This window comes from Physella acuta, unplaced genomic scaffold (genome assembly GCF_028476545.2).
Source record: "Physella acuta isolate Inbredline_101_S28 unplaced genomic scaffold, ASM2847654v3 ptg000319l, whole genome shotgun sequence".
Lineage (NCBI taxonomy): Eukaryota > Metazoa > Mollusca > Gastropoda > Physidae > Physella > Physella acuta.
Window position 1 is genome coordinate 646,747 of NW_026731838.1, and position 20,636 is coordinate 667,382.

The following is a 20,636-nucleotide window of genomic DNA, read 5'->3' on the forward strand; positions in this document are numbered from 1 at the left end:
TTAACTTATTTTAATGATATTTGGCCAAAAATAGTTTTTTCAAACGATAACGAATAACTAAATTATTTTTTCATAATCTATAAATGGTAGATAAAGGAAGCTTCACCAACTAAAAACTATAATATTGATAAAACACAGGTTTTATGTGTGTTTTTATGTCAATGTTCAGTACAGCACGAGAGGGAGAGTTAAAACAAAATAACATGCTTGGAAATGTCTAAAGATATAGGCCTACTAACAATCGTCCATGACGTCACATTAAAATTTCAAACAATTTTCTATTCTGTATTACTTGTCATTCGATCCGCCTGAGACATAAAAGTTAGTATATTTTCACTCACTAATTATTAAAGTAAATTGTATTACATAATTGTATAGTGGTTTTTTGAAAACTTACGGAATAAGAGGAGTTGTTACGCCAATATTCTGCAATTGAAATAGTATTTCCTGTCTCATCAGACCAACTAATTTTCAAAGATTCAACTTTGGTGTTATTTTTAGGAACACCAGCTAAGAATGGTTCACACGTCAGACTAAAATTTGTGCCTTCCCTGATAACAGCTGGAATGGCTATCGCTGAAAAATGAATAGCTTTCTTTAATAAGATTTAAACATGTGTGAATTTGAATATATAGATTACAGATTGAAACATGTGGTTATTATATATTACGAGCCGACCCTCGGCGTATCATACGCCGCTGTTTAGTTGTTTTATTTTCTACTTTTCAGTAATTCAAAAGTTGTGAATTCAACAGTACCAATGCTGCCACTGAATATATTTGCTGAAAAGTAGAAAATAAAACACCTAAATAACGGCGTATGATATGCCGCGGGTCGGCTCGTATATTATATTATATATAGTATATATATATATGTAAAATTTCCCTTAAGTTGAGTTATCCCTTTAGAAATGAATTGTAATGACAGAAAAAAAATAAACCTCTTCAGAGTTTAGAGAGAAGTTTGTAGCAGGCGCCGATTCGTTTAAGAGAGTCTTTTATTTTTTATCTTAGGAACAGTCTCTGTTATGATATGTTACATAGCTGTGTTACAAGTTTGTTAGTATAAAGTCAAGCAAGTGTCACATAGAAGCAAATTATCAAAAACATTTATTGTACACATTGGAATACGAGATGAGTATTTCGTTGACTGGTTGGTTGTATAATGAAACAACCTAGAGGTAACAAACTGAAATCCAACGGACGCAACAGCTCTAAGTCTTGTTTGAATTAATGACTATTAAATATTACACATCCTATCCAACCGGTGTTATTCTCAGAACAGCTATCATCAATCCAGATTAAGTCTTGTTTTTCAGCTGGTTTTCTCACCTCAATACAATGTCTATTCCTACTTAAATTGTAGCTTACTCAAGTTTATTGCCTTTTAATAATAGCCTACTACACAATCCTGGGTACAACGCTTAAGGCTAGACACTCCCCCACCAACCATCCTACTGTGACCTACTTAGGTCTTTTTGCTTTATGTATATTTAATCTCCTGAGTTATGTATTTGACCTTGGGAGGATTGTCAGTTCACTGGTACGAATCGGTCAACTGAACTCTGTCACATCAGGTGATTGTATTTTTAATCCCTGGCAGAACCTCAACCAATGATCTTGCGACCGTGAGGATCCTTGACAGATCCTCAACCAATAGTCGTAAGACTTTTGAGTTATTTCCCCTTAATCTGAGTTGTATTTAATCTCGGGTTTTTTCATGTCCAGAGGCAGCCAGATTGACCTTTGGACCAGGAGAGTTGTGCCGGCGGTTGTGTGTGCCACATTTTGCAGTATTGTAATTATGTGAAATGTTTTATCACCTTTGTATAAGGTATTGTGTGGCAAGTTGTAGTATTTCAACTATTTTGTTCTGGTGTATTATTGCACCTTTTTGATTACATCGGTGATAGTTTGACCTTTATGTGGATTTCTATTGTTGTAGAGGCAATACGTCTCTTCTTGGTTTGTTGTGGTAATTATGATGCCGTTCAGTTGTGTGAAGTATTGATCTGTATTGGTGTATAATATACTAAGCCACAGCTGTGATATATTGTGATTTTCTCAAACTGTAAGTTGGAGTTTTTGAGTTTATTTATTGTACTCTTAGAGTCTGTACATTTTGAACTTACCTAGTGTCATAATCTTGTACATTTATTAAAAAGGTATTGATAGTTTAAGTCGTGTTGAGTCTCTTCGATTTGTCGTGTTTTACCCCTAGACAGCATTAACGAGCTCACGGCAAGTTGTTGGGATTCCATTAAAGTGGCTTCTATCGGTACCATACCAAACGAACCTGGGGTGTCCGCTCCCTCCGCGGCTGTCGGAGAGCGGTCCATAACACTACATCTCCCCACCGCTGGACAGTGGGTGAAGATCCAATGAGACATAGATTACGCATGGTTATTCAATCGTGAATAACACATCTGTGTAGATAGGTTTAAACACTATGTTTACGTACAGTGAATGCTTATCAGCTATCCCATCTAGTATTTACAGTAGTTGCTAGCAAACCCTATACGGACCGAAGGGCATACACATTAACACATGTGTCGTTTACAGTCCGATGCAAACCTGACGAATGCGTTTAAGCCTATCACAGCATGCCGTAACAAATTTATAAAACGCCGTTGGTTGAATGACGAGAAGGGGATTAGGGGTTGAAGGGGATTCACGCTGACTGACATGTTTCAGCTTAGTATAAAGCATACCAAACAGTGTTTAATACTATTCCAATGACAATCAACAGTACACTTCTTGGCAAAGTCTTAAAAATGAACCTAGATGTTCCTGTATAATTTTAAAACAACAAATAGAAGAGTATATTTAAATAAAGTAAACAAACGAAAACAGTCGATTTTTTTTGTTTATCTGGAAACAAGATGACTGCCTAGTACACGTGGTTAGTTGCAACCTATCCGTGAATTATTTTGATATACTGTACTATAATATGATTGGTCAAGCGTATCAATGAATCTCTTCCCATTCATAATTTTTACGCGCATTCCCTTATAGGATTTTTTATATAAAATTTTACTTTGTAGAAAGAAACTTCTATCCCACTTATTTTTAGAACAAAAGAAAAGGTAACTACACCAGCGGGTACACGAGTGCTTGGCCCTTATAATAATAAATGGTGTAATACCCGCTCGAAGATAGCCGCTGTCCGCGTAGTAGTGTGAAAACTTGCCGGGGGGGGGGGGGGGGCACCATGTTTCACATCGCAATAAACGGATAACCGTAAGCTGTAGAAATCCAAAATGTTCGGGTTAGAAAGATTAAAGGTATTAGTACCGAATTAAGAAATAAAAATTTGGGGAGCAAAATTAATTTTACACAATCGTCAAATGAGCTTTAATTTAAATGGTATCTTTTACAAGTGGTAAAGTTTATAAACTCACTAATCCAGTGTAAATCATTCCGATTTTCCTCCGCGAAAAAGTGCCCCGCCCCCTTCAAGGAAAAACTGGAAAGCGGTTTTTTTACGATGACTGTTTGTAAGTTATATGTTTTACAGTTACACAATCAAGGTAGAAAACATTTAAATATTTTAAATCAGTATTCAAAGGCTTGTAGCCGTTAAATTTTTTAACTTTGACTGTTTATAATTCAAAACTGCAGCTTTGAGGTTAAAATGTTTATAAATGCTGGTGTTGGCATGGTGGGATATTGCTTTTTAGTAGGCAGTTCAGCCGACAGACCCTGGACACTTGCTTGTCTACTAAAACACTTCTTAAGAACATGTTTTTTGAAATACTAAAACTTAAAAAAAAAATAGTACGCTGTTTATTTATTCTGTGTTGTATGTGTTTGTTTTCAATAATCCTATCCGACAGACCATGGAAAATAAATTATCTAGTATAACACTTAACGAGGCTTGTCTTTGATATCGTAAAAAAATCATAACTTACTCTTTTGTGTATGTATAGTCATGTTTCCGATACTCGTGTCCCTGTTGTATGCTGTAGCAAGGCACATAAACGTGTAGCCATCATACTTGTCTTCTGTTTGGAAACGGATTTCTGAATAATAATAGTACCTGTGGCATACTATCGACGGACTGTACCATCTAAAAGAGGAACTGCTGTAATCAATCTGAAGTGGTATAAAAGTGCTAATTTCTCCACTAGTGTTGCGAAACTTCCAGGTGATGTTTAGTTGTTTCGGGCCCTGTGATTACAATACAAGTTGGCTTTTAATAAAATGTCAACGTTAGTATAAGTTTCGTTAATTACAAAGAGCTTTAGTCGTTACAAAATAAACTTTAAATAAGTGTAGTAACAAAAGACGATGATGACTATTGAGTGCAAAAACAGAGGTACCTGTAGATGCTAATTTAATTTCTTCCGTAACGTTGCCCACACGTCAAATTAGTTATATCTTAAATCAATTTTCCCCAATCAAATCAATTGAAATGCAATTTACCCGTTTCAGTCCCATATTGCCCCCTGAGCTCAAAGAAGAGGTAGAGGTGTAGAGTGGAGGAGATAGATGGATGCACTTTGTTCACTTACTAGCCACACTCGTGGGGCATTTCATTTCTATCCCTAACGAAAATAACTAAACTTCACAGAACATAATATAACGTAAAGAATGCCGGCTTACTTTTAAAAAAAATATAATGCACGACTCGTTGCAATGTTTTTCCACGATATGCGATAAAAAAAACAAAACAACGACCGCTGACCTTGTTCCTCATACTTAATATTTTACTCGTATTTCAAAGCACAACATATCATAGTACAATCCTATGTCGAGGAAACACTATAAATGAAAAACTTACGTCTACTCCACAAAATAAAGTAACATCAGACCCTGCAGGATTGATCGAGTTACCTTCAGCATATTTCCATTGAGACTGCGGGGATATATAAAACGACCAAGGGTCTACTGCGATTGCTAGAAAACAATTACATATTGTAAGATGATAATTTAAACTTAAGTGTAAAATGCTTAATGCATATTTTCTAGACATGTACTAAAATACATTAGACCTACCTGTATGGATGTTGTTACGGAATATAAATCAGAATTAATACCCAACCAAAATTGAAACGTATTTCATACCTATATTTAAACTTAAAAATGCAAATTTTCTAGAAATTTTGAATTATTACATCGTTAACTATTAAATAGTCACACTATAGGTTTTAGCATGGAATATAAATCACAATTAAGATTCAACCTACATTAAACGTATTTCATATCTGCATTATCATTTAAGAGCCTAAATTAATTATTGAAGTTAAAAAAAAAAACAATGTCAATCCAGCATCTTACATTTTAAAAAAAAACCTACAAAATATATAGAGAAATTGCTTGTTGTAAGTTGATCTTTCAAAATCTTCTGCATCCATGTATGATGCTCCACAATAGAAGTATCCCTCGTCTGTACAAATAGCATCATGGAACAGTATTTCTATTTTCATTGTGTCCCTGTTTTCTGGTCTTGTTGAGTCTGATGTTTCTCGTAAACTTCCAGAGAAATATACTGTTACTGTCCTTGAAGTGTCATTTGAAAAAATCTGTGATTGAGCGTTTATATAAAAAAATATACAGTGTTACAAAATAAGATTATTTGCACTAGCTACAACAAAAAGAATGTGATTAGGATTACATATTTCTAACATGTTTTGGTTTATTCTTCTAAACCGGTGTAGTAGTGTTGACTCCAGGTACCACACAGCCCTTAATGCATTACAAAAAAGCCTGTTGCAAAATTATATTACTTTTTAATCTACTAAATAATCCTAAATTTCGAGATTCATGTGCATATTTTCCTTTTCTGATTGATACATGCAAATTGATAAACGTATTGCACAAGGTATATCGTATTAAATGATTTATTTCAAAGAAAATGTAGCATAAACTCGCTGTAAATAATTAATACTAGACTACCCGTCATCCCTTGGATAACTGTGGGTTTCGGGGGTCATCCATAAAAAAAACATCACGTCTGTCACTTATCATCACAAAAAAAAAAACAGACCCCACATTCTGTGGCGTGGCGAGGTCGGGTGTCACCCGGTGCGGCACTTAATGGTGTCACCACCTTGAGTCGTAGCGACCCTTCGTGGGGACAAACTTTCAAGTTTTCGATTTGCACCCTCCCCCCTCAAGTTTTTGATTTGCACCCCCCTCCTCAAACTTTCGATTTATACCCACCCCCTCAAGTTTTTCTATATATATTTTGCTATTTTTTGCCTGGGTGTCACCCCCCTAAATGGTGTCACCCGGTGCGGTCCGCACCCCCGCCCCCCCCCCTCGCTACGCCCCTCCCCACATTCAAAAAGATGTTTTTTATCTTTTAAAAACATGGAAAACACCGATTTCGGACTATCCTTTCATATACTGACGTCACAGGTGACCTACTCAACTCTAATTCGCCTGCCCACTGGCCCGCCGAGTCTCAGACAACATGTTTTTATCTTTAAAAAAAAAACGATTCCAACCGAGCATGTCTCTGACCACACAATCCCTTCATATGTTTAGGACAAAGAAACAGATGAACTATACTTCACCTGCCCTGTGTCTCATCAAGTTCAGATAGGCAATTTTATCATTCACATAAAAAAAAAATATTAAAAAATTGAAAACAAAAATTAACATTGGCGTATTGGTCTAGAACCCGTGCCACCTGCATGAAAGCCGATTACACTAACAACTTAGCTGTTTAACTCGTAACGACAATGATGTTTTTTATACTATAGTTTAATACTTTGAGTCTCGTTATGCAACTTCATTTACCCGCATATATCCAGATCTAAGTCTAGTAGTAGTAACTTTCAAACTAAATTTTATCTTAAACTAGCGTACCCGTCCCCGCGAGTTGCCGCGGGAAAAGAAGATAGTCCGACGACATATATAAGAAGGGATTCATCCATGCATTACCAATCCTATATTCTTAGACTCGTGACCTTGTTTTCTAAAATAGAGTTATTTAAATGTAAACAATGCCTGCGCTTGGATAAAAAAAATATCGGGACACGGGTTTACCTACACTACCGCGTGAAAACCTTATTTGTACATTAATCACTCAACGAAATAATCAGTTAGAACACACTTCGGTGACCACCCATTTTTCAGGGGCATAGAGGGGCGCTCTCAGTAGCCCCCCCCGATTACACTACCGTATAGGCGCAGCGTACGGCCCCTGGCTCCTTAAAACTAACAGCAGCCATCGTGTTCATATGATAACCCAGTGTACCAAATAGCATCCTGTAAACAATGATGCAGATTTCGTCATTCGCTGAAGTGACACAAATGAACAGGAATTTTTTCTATGACACGTAAAAAATTATTTGACTAACCAGTCAAGGTAATTCCATTGTTTGAAAAAAATTAAAATTAATGTAGTTAATCTACCAATGAATAAATCAATAAATTAATCAACGTCTTTAAATACATTTGTGATTAAAAGTCTTTCTGAAAAGAAAAATTGTTCTCTACCTATATACTATTTTACAGTTCTGCACATAGCGTAGATCCTCTACAGTAGTCAATCAGACAAACAAAAAAAAAATATTCAAACATGTAAACAAACTTGAGTTTTAGTAGTATATAGATAGATTACATTTTCTTAAGTTCAACACCCACCACACAATAACTATGATATACATCATATTCTGCTTTATCTGCCCAATGGATCGCAAGGTCTAAAGAAGAAGAAGATCGTTTACTTTACAAGCTACATCACACTAAGTTAAATATTATTGTACATGTATTAAATCTGCAACATGTTATATAAAAACAAAGAAGAATGTTATCAAAACAGATTAGTACATTAACTGTAAACATTCTCACCGTTAAATTGTATGGGGGAATGTACAATCTATATCTCGCGTAGTAAGTGTACTGTTCGTTTCCATCTTCACTCCATCGTATATATAGCTTTGTAATTGTTTTAATGTCCCCTGGAACACTTGCCAGCAAGGCATTGCATGTGACAGTAAACGGTTCTCCTTCATCTATTTCATCTGAGCTAACGATTGACGTGACAACTCCTTGTGAATCAGCTTTAAGAACATGTGTTTGTGTTAGTGGTTAGGTAAACAATGTACACAATTAAAAAGAAATGCAATATTGAAGGATGATATACATATGTATGTAGACGATTTATAGAAAACAGGTAATCTGATTATAACTATTTTATACTAATACTAGCCATCGTTACTCTTTACTCGGGCAATTCTGGTGACTTTTAGCTGTCTTTCCTTTACAAAAGGCTACCCGGTTTTCTTTTAGATATTTATCTCCGGGGAGCCGTATGTAAAACTGTCTGAAGAAGGGTGAAGGGGTTGTGTGTGCGTTTGGGGAGGGGATTGCGGATACTGGTTGTTCTATAGGTGAAAGGGGAAGAAACGGTAGAGATGCCTGAAGAAAATGTTTATACCCATGGAAAGTGAGTAAACAAATGAATTGTTATTCAGCTTTTAAGAAAGTCATTATCGGAAACTTAGGAAAAGAAACATTTTATTGATTAAGAGCATTGGAATGAAACATTGTTAAGACTATGAAAAAAACAGTGGTTTTGTTTTATGTAATGTCTATCATCATCATCATCATGTTTGCCTGTCGTCCCTACTGGGACATAGGCCGCTGACAAGAGCTTTCCAGACGTCTCTGTCCAGGGCTAGTCTCTCCAACTGTCCCCAGGTGTATCCAATCTTCTTGGTGTCTTCTTCCAGGTCACGTCTCCAGGTCTTTCTTGGTCTGCCTCTCTTCCTCCTGCCTTGTGGATTCCAGGTGAGGGCCTGTCTTGTTATGCTGGATACAGGCTTCCTGAGTGTGTGGCATTTCCATTTTCTCTGGAGGATCTCTACTTCCACTGGCAGTTGATTTGTCCGTTGCCATAGAACATCATTTCTGATGGTTTTAGGCCAGCGAATTCGCAGGATCTTTCTGAGACATGCGTTTATAAATGATTGTATTTTCTTCTTATTTATAGCAGTTATTCTCCATGTCTCGGCTCCATAGAGTAAAACAGGTTTTACTAGTGTGTTGAAGATCCGGATTTTTATTCTAAGGGTTAAATCTCCCGAACCCCAAACATTTTTTAGTTGGTTGAAGACTGCTCTTGCCTTACCCGTCCTTATTTTTATGTCTGCTTCTGTCCCACCCTGCTTATCAACAATACTTCCAAGGTAGGTGAATCTATCCACTTCTTCTAGGGCTTCTTCTGCCAGTGTTATAGGGTTGTTGTTTGATGCATTGACTTTGAGAACTTTACTTTTCCCTCTGTGGATGTTCAGACCCAGGCTTGTAGAAAAATTTGCAACCCTGTTGGTTTTATCCTGCATTTGCTGTTGTGTGTGAGAAAGGAGGGCCAGGTCGTCAGCAAAGTCCAGGTCATCCAGCTGGCTCCACAATGTCCACTGTATACCGTTTCGCGTTTTCTCTGTTGACATCTTCATAACCCAGTCTATGGCCAGTAGGAACAGGAATGGTGAAAGTAGGCAACCCTGTAATGTCTATACTTGTTTAAAATAACATAGACTACCAATACCTATTAGAAAAATTAAAACCAAATTATATTCCTGCTATCTAAATACCTCAACTCACTGCTGTCAACAGCACCACCACTATGCGGTGACTTCGTAACACACACTATCCCTTCATATACTGAAAATACAGTAGCATGTGAACTCTACTTCACCTGCCCCGTGTCCCGCCAAGTTTCGATAGGCAACTTTATCATTCACATATAAACAAAAATGAAAAAAAATAATTAAGATTGACTTTGTGTGTCTCGAACCAGTACAACCCGTATGGTATAACTTTCACAACCATCTCAGCTATTTAGGCACCTACAAATTATGAAGAATAAAAGACGTATTTAAGAAACTTAACTTACGCGAATAGGCCCTATTCTTTCAAATTTAATGTTATACCAAATTAGCCAATTCCATAGCTCAACAAACACAGATTTCAATAAAATAATTAAGGCCTGAAATAGTTTAGTATAGCCATTTCTTATTGGAATAGATTCTAGATCTAAATCTGTCTAACTCTAGTTTTTCCGTAAATCTAGAAACACTTTTCCGGTTGTATAATTAAAAATGTTTTTCTTCATTCAAATATGCCTTATTTTTTATTTTTCTTCTTTAAATAAAATGTTGTTTATACATTTAAAACATCTAACATATTATTTTCAACAAAGCCTGTAAAATATTTTGCGGACAGAGAGAGAGAGAGAGAGTGAGAGAGAGAGAGAGAGAGAGAGAGAGAGAGAGAATCGCGCACATGGGCTTTTACACGAAAATAACCATTTAAACTGTGTCTTTGTCCATGCATATATACTTGTCCGTGCCAGGACATTCTTCCAAAAGTGTAAGTGTACGTGTACGTGTACGTGTACGTGTACGTGTACGTGTACGTGTACGTGTACGTGTACGTGTACGTGTACGTGTACGTGTACGTGTACGTGTACGTGTACGTGTACGTGTACGTGTACGTGTACGTGTACGTGTACGTGTACGTGTACGTGTACGTGTACGTGTACGTGTACGTGTACGTGTACGTGTACGTGTACGTGTACGTGTACGTGTACGTGTACGTGTACGTGTACGTGTACGTGTACGTGTACGTGTACGTGTACGTGTACGTGTACGTGTACGTGTACGTGTACGTGTACGTGTACGTGTACGTGTACGTGTACGTGTACGTGTACGTGTACGTGTACGTGTACGTGTACGTGTACGTGTACGTGTACGTGTACGTGTACGTGTACGTGTACGTGTACGTGTACGTGTACGTGTACGTGTACGTGTACGTGTACGTGTACGTGTACGTGTACGTGTACGTGTACGTGTACGTGTACGTGTACGTGTACGTGTACGTGTACGTGTACGTGTACGTGTACGTGTACGTGTACGTGTACGTTTGCGTTTGCGTTTGCGTTTGCGTTTGCGTTTGCGTTTGCGTTTACGTTTACGTTTACGTTTACGTTTACGTTTACGTTTACGTTTACGTTTACGTTTACGTTTACGTTTACGTTTACGTTTACGTTTACGTTTACGTTTACGTTTACGTTTACGTTTACGTTTACGTTTACGTTTACGTTTACGTTTACGTTTACGTTTACGTTTACGTTTACGTTTACGTTTACGTTTACGTTTACGTTTACGTTTACGTTTACGTTTACGTTTACGTTTACGTTTACGTTTACGTTTACGTTTACGTTTATTTGTACGTTTATGTATATTTATGTGTACGTGTACGTGTACGTGATAATCATACATATACCCATACTCATACACAAGTACAACTTTTATATATACACTCACAACATTAAGCTACATAATATAATTACAGTTAAATATTATCTCTAACACTACACGCCTTAAACACTAAAAAACATACCGATCTTTTTCTCTAAAATAAAGATCCAACACATTACTATATAGAAAAACATGATTGAATTAGTCGATTGTTGCTGTGACTACACCAAGAGAATCTCATATCTCTACTACAGATCGCCTAGACCAGACGTTTAGTCTAGGAAGTTATTATTAGCTGTAACGGTCACGCGCTACTGTACATGTACACGCCATTGACTTACCTGCTTGCACCTGGCGTGATATGAACATACCTGTAGTTCAACATGCCCTGTGATTGGCTAATGGCATTCAGTGAACACACATTTCAGACGGTCTCTAGATTCTAGACAGCATATGATCCGTTGTAATTCAAATCCTGTTCCTAAATGCCAGACCTATCATTAACACCGGAAAAATAATAGGAAAACATTTCTGAAAACATTATCTGTTGAAAATTCAGCAAAAATATTACTTTATATCCTCTTAAGCTCAACTTTGGTTTCATTTCTTATATGAAAATACAAAGTTGAGTTATTTCATAACGTTTTCAAGTTCAATGATTAATTCACTTGAGTACTAATTGTATTTATGTGTTTCACCGTTACGGAGTTGCAAACATACACTTGCATTTTGATTTACTACAGGTTGTATAAATAACGCTTTTCGGGTGTTCGAGAATAAATAAAGACGAATTTTAAAAACTGGGCTAGTTGCATAACAGTCAACGTATTTATGCAATTTTAAAACACAGAATGTTCATTAAAAACTGACTTCTTAAAATACAATACTTGCCGCAGTTGTAATACTACCTATTTTTAAGTGAACTTATTTTCCGCTGTTTACATGCTGTTTTAAAAGTTTAATTCCACATTACGGAGAGTTGTATACAGCAGTTGTAAATATCGCTAAAGAGAGTCTACGATCTACTCAGAAAGATATTTGACTGAATATTCAGCTTGTCACTTCACCCGTTGGTGGTAAGTTAACTGTTATATTTTTTACACCACAATAGGGGTGGTCTGGTCCGCCGGTCTGGGAACAGGACACTAACTCCCCCCCTCCCCCGTCGATTACCCCCCATACCGGACATCCCACTCCTACATTATCCCCAGAGTATTTATGCCCCATCAATTAACCCGTCAATTACCTTCCTCCCAGAATGACCAAGCGCCCCGTTCATGGCTTAATGTGTAATTAGGGTTAGTACTATAGGTAGTAAGGGGTGGGGTAACTACTGAGGAGAGTAATTGTCAGGGAGGTGATTGCTGTGGGGGGTAATGTCTGTAGGAAATGTTCGGGGGGGGGGGGGGGGTTATTTTACAGGGGGATGTAATGTCCTATACCCCGCAGGCCTACCGCAGAAAATTCCGCCTGACCTCGATGAACTGTGCTGTAATGTTTCTATTAGTGTTTTGATTTTTTAAAAGACATAATTTCTCGATATATCTTCATTCTACCATTTGCATCCTTTCCTGCCGAGGCGAACAATTCATGGTTTAAGAAACACAAATTGTACAATGAACTTTTTAAACTGATGTTGGGACCACTTTAAACATTTCCCAGGCCATTTTACCAATGAATTCCACACATTTACAAAACTTACAGAGGTCAAACCCATCCAGTCCTGCTAAATTTAGGTCGGGTGTTCTTGTTGATAGATGTGTACTAAACGCCCGTTTAGATAAAACACATTTAATGTAAAGACCACACGGAACAAACTGCAGATGTCAACATTATGAAAATGTGGAGTTAGTGCCATATGTATGTAGCATATATATATATATATCTATCGCATATAACAATACGAAAGCGTAAAACCACCACGATCCCCTCAACATTTAGGATTTTAAAAATCATGCCACAATGGAACAGCAGATCTCAAACACAAAATCCCATGTTTCTCAAAAGTAAAAAACTTTCAATAGTGGTTTTTACCGTTGGGTCCTCAGATGGTAACATGGAGGTTAATACAATCTCAGTATAGGCTAGAGTGTTGGGTTTTATGTGACTTATGTGACTTGTTAGGTGTATTGCGTGGTCTAACTAACTTCATCAAGTAAATTGTCATCTTCATTGCGTCTCCATGTTAGCATGTCGTCTTCAAGTTTGATTATCTAACTTTTCAGTGATCATAAGTACTTGGCGAATATTACACAACAAGAAGGGAAGTGAGTAGAGTTGTTTCCCATAATAATTTTTGTAAGATTGTTTTTTTTTCAATTACGATGAGATAAATTAATACTTCTGCGTCTTAATATGATTAATGAGGAATATAATTTGACTGATCAACATCAAATACCAAACACGATAAGTAGAATGTTTTGTTTTTTCATTTTGCTTTGGCTTAGGCTAACAGTCAGAATGTTAAATGTTCCCATCGTTTATTTACAAAACGTTTTACTAAACAGTCCGCAATTCCCAAATTGAATAATTACTGAAGGTGTTGATTGTTCTGTTTTGTTATAGTTATTTCGTTTTTTAAAAAAAATATTAACCCAAAGTCCTGTAAAATACCTTCCACATGTAGATAATAGTATTTCGTTCAAAGCATTTGAGTTATTAAGTATTGTTGGATGTTTAAGCCTCCATATCAATACGTTTAACTACAATGCAAATGAAGAAATTGCGCTCAATTAAAGTGATATGTGTGTATAGATGTATTTAATAATAAAAAAATCAATAATTAAAAGCGTAAACAATAAACACTTTTTTAAAGTAAGTCGATAGGAACTGAGTTACTTTCATATGTTATTAACTGTATGATAATAACTAAAAATGAAATAAATCTCTCTCTCTCTCTCTCTCTCTCTCTCTCTCTCTCTCTCTATATATATATATATATATATATATATATATATATATATATATATATATATATATTTATATTTATATATATATATATATATATATATATATATATATATATACATATAATAAACATATAAAGACCAGTTGGTTGTTCTTTAAATTTTATATAACGTTATAATATAAGCATGTGTATTTAGATTATGCTTGTTATGTATAACAAACAAATAATTCCTACGTTTCCAAATTTGCCGACTTGAGACACGAAGTTATTTCTGTAATTCAATACAGGACGGGTTTTAATTTGTTTACGTTTATCCAAGCCTGCATAATCTTTCATACAGAAAAAGCCGACATACATAAAAAACCTAAATACAGAATAAGCCGACATTAAAAAAAGCCAACCTGTATGACGACTGCTAAAAAAAATTGATTTTGTGGAGCCATTGGTCACACATTACCTGAGCAGACAGACGGTGACGTTAATTTTTTTAACACGGTTGAATGACGCGAGTCTATTGGGAGCTTACAATATTTACGCAGCACTTGGCTGACCGAGTTAAATCTGTAATAACTCCTAGTTCAATTAAGCTGCTCTGTAGTTGTTAAATTTTAGAAACGAAGTTGACAAAATGTTCCCAACTGGTATTTGACAGACGTAGGCCATTTTTTTAATTCCCCGGAACCTTTTTTTTTCTCTAGCTATTAAACAAATCTCAACGCTAAATCTTTTTATAATCAAGCATGTCCAAAATAGACAATTTAATTCAAGCATTGATCGATACTATCTGACAAAATCTAAACAATAATATATCTACAGACACTTAAACAATTATGACTATAGTTGGGGAGTGAGAATCTTATTGTCAAAACTTTAGCTGTCTTTACGTACTGTCGAACTTTTCAAAGGTTGAGAAATGGATATTTGCCAATGGTGACCCAGAACACAACAAGCGCAGTGTGCTGTCGTTTAGCGAAGCACTTCTTACAGCGCGTGTCTTTCACGGTTCGTTGATTAGCCTACACGTCTGGGATAAAATTAGAACTCGGTCAGCTGGAACTAATTTCTAGCGAAATATAATTTTAGACTGTAGCAAGAATGCATATATATATATATATATATATATATATATATATATATATATATATATATATATATATATATATATATATATATATATATATATATATATATATATATATGACATTAAGTTGAAATGGATTCTGTGTCTCTGTATATATGCATGTAGCATACCCGTATTAGACCCGTATATAGTAAAAACCTGGACTTGATCGCCAAAGTGTAATTTTCTTAATATCATAATGGACACCAGCGAGAAAAGTCTCAAAGGTATTTGAGAGGTCCATAAATTAATTAAAAAATCTTGCACGGCGTAGTTACAATTAATATGGTTATAAAATCCTGTGTATCTGGTTTTTTCGGACTTTACTAAAGATTGGATGTATTTGATGTTTTTAATATTTTCGGTAACTAAATAAAAATTAAAAAAAAAAGCAAAAACAATTTGGTTTTCACGTGTAATGGCGACATAAACAATGGCATCCTGCTATTCGAAATGCCGCCATAAATTTTATTGCACACATTGTAAGCTAAAAATAGAAAAAGTAGGTCATGGTGTTTAAATTTGCATTGTTATTTAAAAATTTGATCTGCAAAGTTTTGTAAACAAAATAACTATTAAGTGGGGCTGTCAGAAATCGATCACGGAGTTCCTTTACAGTTAATCAATGTTTGTCTTACGAAAGTGAAACATCGGGTTATAACTTAGGCTTGATGAAAATAAATAGAAACGTAGCCTTAAACTCAACAAATTATTTTCAAGTTCTCTGGATCTGCAACTTTTATAGCATTGATTCTAAAAATATTAAATTTCTGAATTAATTTTAGGCTTAAGTTTTTAATAAAATTTTATCTTTTATTATTTTTATGATCCTAAATCTATATATACGTGAGTGTGTGTGTGTATGTGTGTGTTAACTTGGAAGATAGGACCATCAGGATTGAATAGGCATATTTGAATATCTAAATTTAGTTAGTTGATTATTTGTATTTGTGAAATTTAAAACAAGTTTAAAGATCTGAAAAGCACATATAAAGCTTTTGAGATTTCATTGATACTGTTTTATTATGAATGTAGGCTCTATATATCTACACATTCGAAATTTGAAGAAAAAAAATTTCACTAACTGTAAACACATGTAGGTCTTTAAGGTCAACCTGTCTAAACTTGTATCTACATTTACAAATAAAGTGTCTCCTTACTTTACGTTTCTAAACATGAAAGAAGATGTTTATTCAAAATAACCTTTCAATCAAAGTAATTTTGAAACCCGCAGATAAAATTCACAAAGTAGTAAAAAAATAAATTGATGCGGTGTGTCAGAGAATGAATAGACGAATTCCACCCCCTTTTCTTTAGCACGCTACTTCACGCTTCGCCAACCCTGAAAAAGAGACGACATACGTCTACACAATATGTAGCCCATCGAGCCTCTTTGTAATCTCTCAAAGACGTGGAACATGTAATGCATATTTGGCCCCATGTTAATTCATGCATGATTGCTCTTGTGTGTAGCGCTATGTTTAGCTTGTTCGTAGCTTGGTGCAGACATGCCCAGTCAAATAGCAATGCAAAGGGTTGTATAAGACTGTTTGGGGTGGGGGTGGGGGAAAGGTCAGCGTTTCTTTAAATAAAGTTGTCTGGTAGGTCATACAAAGAATGTACGCAGTTAGGTTATAAATTCATATTATGCAGTTTAATCATCAGTTAATAAACATTTTTAAGCAGATAGATCGTAAAAAATATAGAAGCTGTCAGGTCATACATACATTAGATACATTTTTGGTCGATCAATAATAGAATGCAGTAAGGTCATAAGCACATGAAATAAAATAAGATAATACCGATTTTTGAGACAGTTTGGTTATTCCAAACTTGGATAGAGATAGAATATACACATATTAGATGCAGTTCGTCTATTGAAACATTGGTTGTGGTAAGGTCTTAAATACATTGGATTATGTTGGATCACATACATATTAAATAAAGTCAAATCATTTAAACCTTGGATGCACTTAGGTTATAAGAACATTGTTTGTAGTTATGTCATAAAAACATTGGCTACAGTTAGGTCGTACAAACACTGGCTGTTGAGAGGCCATACAAACATTTGATGTAGTTAGGTCATACACACATTTGACGTAGTTGGGTCATACACACATTTGATGTAGTTAGGTCATACACACATTTGATGTAGTTAGGTCATACACACATTTGATGTAGTTAGGTCATACACACATTTGATGTAGTCAGGTCATACACACATTTGATGTAGTTAGGTCATACACACATTTGATGTAGTTAGGTCATACACACATTTGATGTAGTTAGGTCATACACACATTTGATGTAGTTGGGGTCATACACACTTTGGATAGTATCTGGTTCTACCAGCTAAAATGAAGTAGGCCAATCAAACACACGATTATGTCAGACTTGTTCTAGACACATTAAAAATTCAGTGGCATAGCTACCGTAAAGCTAGCGTAAGCAAGGCATAGGGGCCCAAGGCGAATTGGGGCCCTTTTTCAAAAGTTTGAGGGGGGGTGCAAATTAAAAGTTTGAGGGAGAGGGGGTGCACATCGAAGTTTGAGGGTGGTGCTAATCGAATGTGTGAGGGGGGGGGGGAAATCGAAAGTTTGTCCCCGGTCGCAGGGAAGGGTCGCTACGCCTCTGAGGGGCCCACTAACACTTTTTACATAGGGGCCCAAAAATCCTAGCTACGCCACTGTTAAAATTGTGAATATACAATTAGAGCAGCGGTTATTTAAATGTCATTTGGGTTTAGACTATGAAGTTGTGTGTTATTGGAGCTAAACTACATCAAACCAATTACTCTAAAGTAACACATTTGTGTACGAGCTTCTGTGAAGATATTCTCTGAACTTCAGCAATACAGTTTTGTTGATGAGCTTTTATATATATCTTCTTGTTCACTTACGCATTACAGTAGGCCTAATGCAATTATAAATAGTGTAACCAGTATACACATTGATATAAATGCATTTCTACTACTTTTACTTACTCGAAAATGAAATATAGAGGAGGTATTGTTGTCATACAAAAAAATCAAAATTAAGATGTTTACAAATCTCGAAGTTTTACAACTCCCTGAGTCGGAAAAACGTAGTTTTGCCAATACGTCCGTATGTCTCTCTCTCTCTCTCTCTCTGTTTCTCTCTTTTTCTCTGTGTCTGTATGTGTGTTTTTGTCTATGTGTCTGTGTGTCTATCTGTGAACACGATAACTGAACTTTTACAGCTTGGTTAATAAAACGCCTTAATTTTGATAAATCTGAATTTAGAATTTTTACCTGATAAAATAAGTCCCCTGCCCTTAGAATATGACAAAGTACTGAGAAGTAAAACCGCGAAAGCTATCAAATATGCATATGATTTTTGTTCAAGATTACAATACTTCCTCTTTACTCTGTATTCGAAAAAGTAAAATTGTTAGTTGGCATAAAGAAACAGATTTGCACACCCTATTTTGATCTAGCTCTTATGCCATTTTATTTCTCCATTAAATTACTATATATACAATATAGGTTTATATATTTCATGGTATAAACAACTACAGAAAAACTATTATTACTATTTACAATGTTTGAAATAAATTAATTTAAAAAGCTCTTGATGACATCTATAAATTTAGATGTTATAAAGGAAAGAAAGTTTGATTTGATGTGTCTTATTGTACTCAACGTATCATTACAGCTACTTATAATATTTATGATCTAATTTTCTTTAATCCCAAATTTAGTTTAGGTCTACGAATAAGCCCAAACACCCTTAACCAACCATGTCTATCAAACAAACATCCTTTAAATCACTATTTAATTATTCATTAGCATTTTCAGATTTAAAAAGAAAATTGTAATTAGACGTTTTGTATTAGAATTATGTATAAGTAAAATTTCTTAAATGAATGAATGTAGGCTATATGTAGGAAAGAAATATTGCTTTTGTAAATCTGTATCAGTACTCACAAGCCGACGATGAAAACTAATATCAAATCGAACATGGCAAGGTAAACTGAAGCTGTAAATTACATGTCTGGGGCACACAAAATAAAAAGAATACAAATTAAAAAGTAAAAAAAATCTACCTTAGACGATACAATTGTAAATCCAGTTAAAAGCTTTACATTTTAAGTAAATTTGTTATAAACTTAAAAAAACAACAACACTGATACATTTTTCTTCTTATATAGTACTCTACACATCTATCAGTTATGTAATGCTAAGAGCATATTTTTTTTTTAAATTTCAAAATAAGTAGCAAAAAAGGTCAATCAATAGAATAAACTTACGAAATATTACTTAACTAAAAACAAATTTTCTCAGCTAAGTATATTCTGTGTTTTTCCACAAAGAAAGAATCGGATGTTTCTTTTTTGTATTGGAACATTGTAGTTCACGTTCTCTACGTTTAATGATAAGTCACAATATCAGGATTATGTAACAAGGACATTTTATAAAAGCATTAAAATTTAAGAGTTACATATGTATTTACTTCTGGCGTAAAAACATTTCCAGGCGTGTCATACAGCTTGGCGTAGTCGTTTAACCCATCGGCTGGTATAGATTCGTTTTGCTGATCTTTGTCTTGCTGTTTGTTTGTGCCTGTTTTTTGTTCTGTATCTTTCTTAATATCCAGGTCTTCGTTTCTCTTTATGTCAAGCTCAACATATTTTGTTTTCTCAAGTTGAACGTCTGTCTGTTTGTCAAACTGACCATCTGTCTTTCTGTCAAGGTGACCAATCGTCTTAAAGTCAATTTCTCCATCTCTATTAACATCAAGCTCATCATCTTCTGTTCTATCAACTTGCCCTTCGCTCTTAGCTTCAAGCTTATCATCTACTGTTCTATCAACTTGTCCATCGCTCTTAGCGTCAAGTTGTCTATAAGTCTTATTGTCGAACTTTAAATCTGTTTTAGTTTCAGCATCGGACAAACTGTCCACATCACCCCCTTGATTCTCGTCAAGTCCAGATGTGACCTCGGACTGCCCGTCAGCTTCTTTCATGAAATCCAATTCGTTGATAGAACTGTAGTAGTTTTCTGAAGGCTCATATGTAGTATCTGATATTTGGGCGTAGCCGCCATTGGGGTCAACGGGTAACAGATATCCGTTACTGTCCATGGATGGATACAGAGATTGTCCATTGAGTGCCGGGAGGGTCATGAGGTCAAATCTTCTCTTTACAGCTCTTTTACGACGCACTGTTAGATTTAAAGTTGAAATGTATATATATATATATATATATATATATATATATATATATATATATATATATATATATATATATATATATATATATATATATATATATATATACTTTTCTTTGTTTTAAGCAAACATTTTATATTAGATTCTTATACATGCTTCAAAATATGTATTTCCTTTTACTTTGTACTTCAAAATTATATA

The 20,636-nt window shown here is 35.2% G+C and overlaps 1 protein-coding gene across 1 annotated transcript; it reads right to left on the minus strand.

Annotated features, from left to right (window-relative positions):
• Window positions 1–278: 278 nt before the first annotated feature.
• LOC131940486 (uncharacterized) lies at window positions 279–11,488 on the minus strand. The gene is made up of 7 exons (XM_059299146.1): window positions 11,361–11,488; window positions 7,803–8,014; window positions 5,299–5,524; window positions 4,783–4,898; window positions 3,911–4,169; window positions 398–576; window positions 279–308 (listed from the first exon to the last, which is right to left on the minus strand). The coding sequence occupies exons 1-7, from the start codon at window positions 11,410–11,412 to the stop codon at window positions 279–281; spliced, it is 1,074 nt and encodes a 357-aa protein (XP_059155129.1). The 5' UTR covers window positions 11,413–11,488.
• Window positions 11,489–20,636: the final 9,148 nt, after the last annotated feature.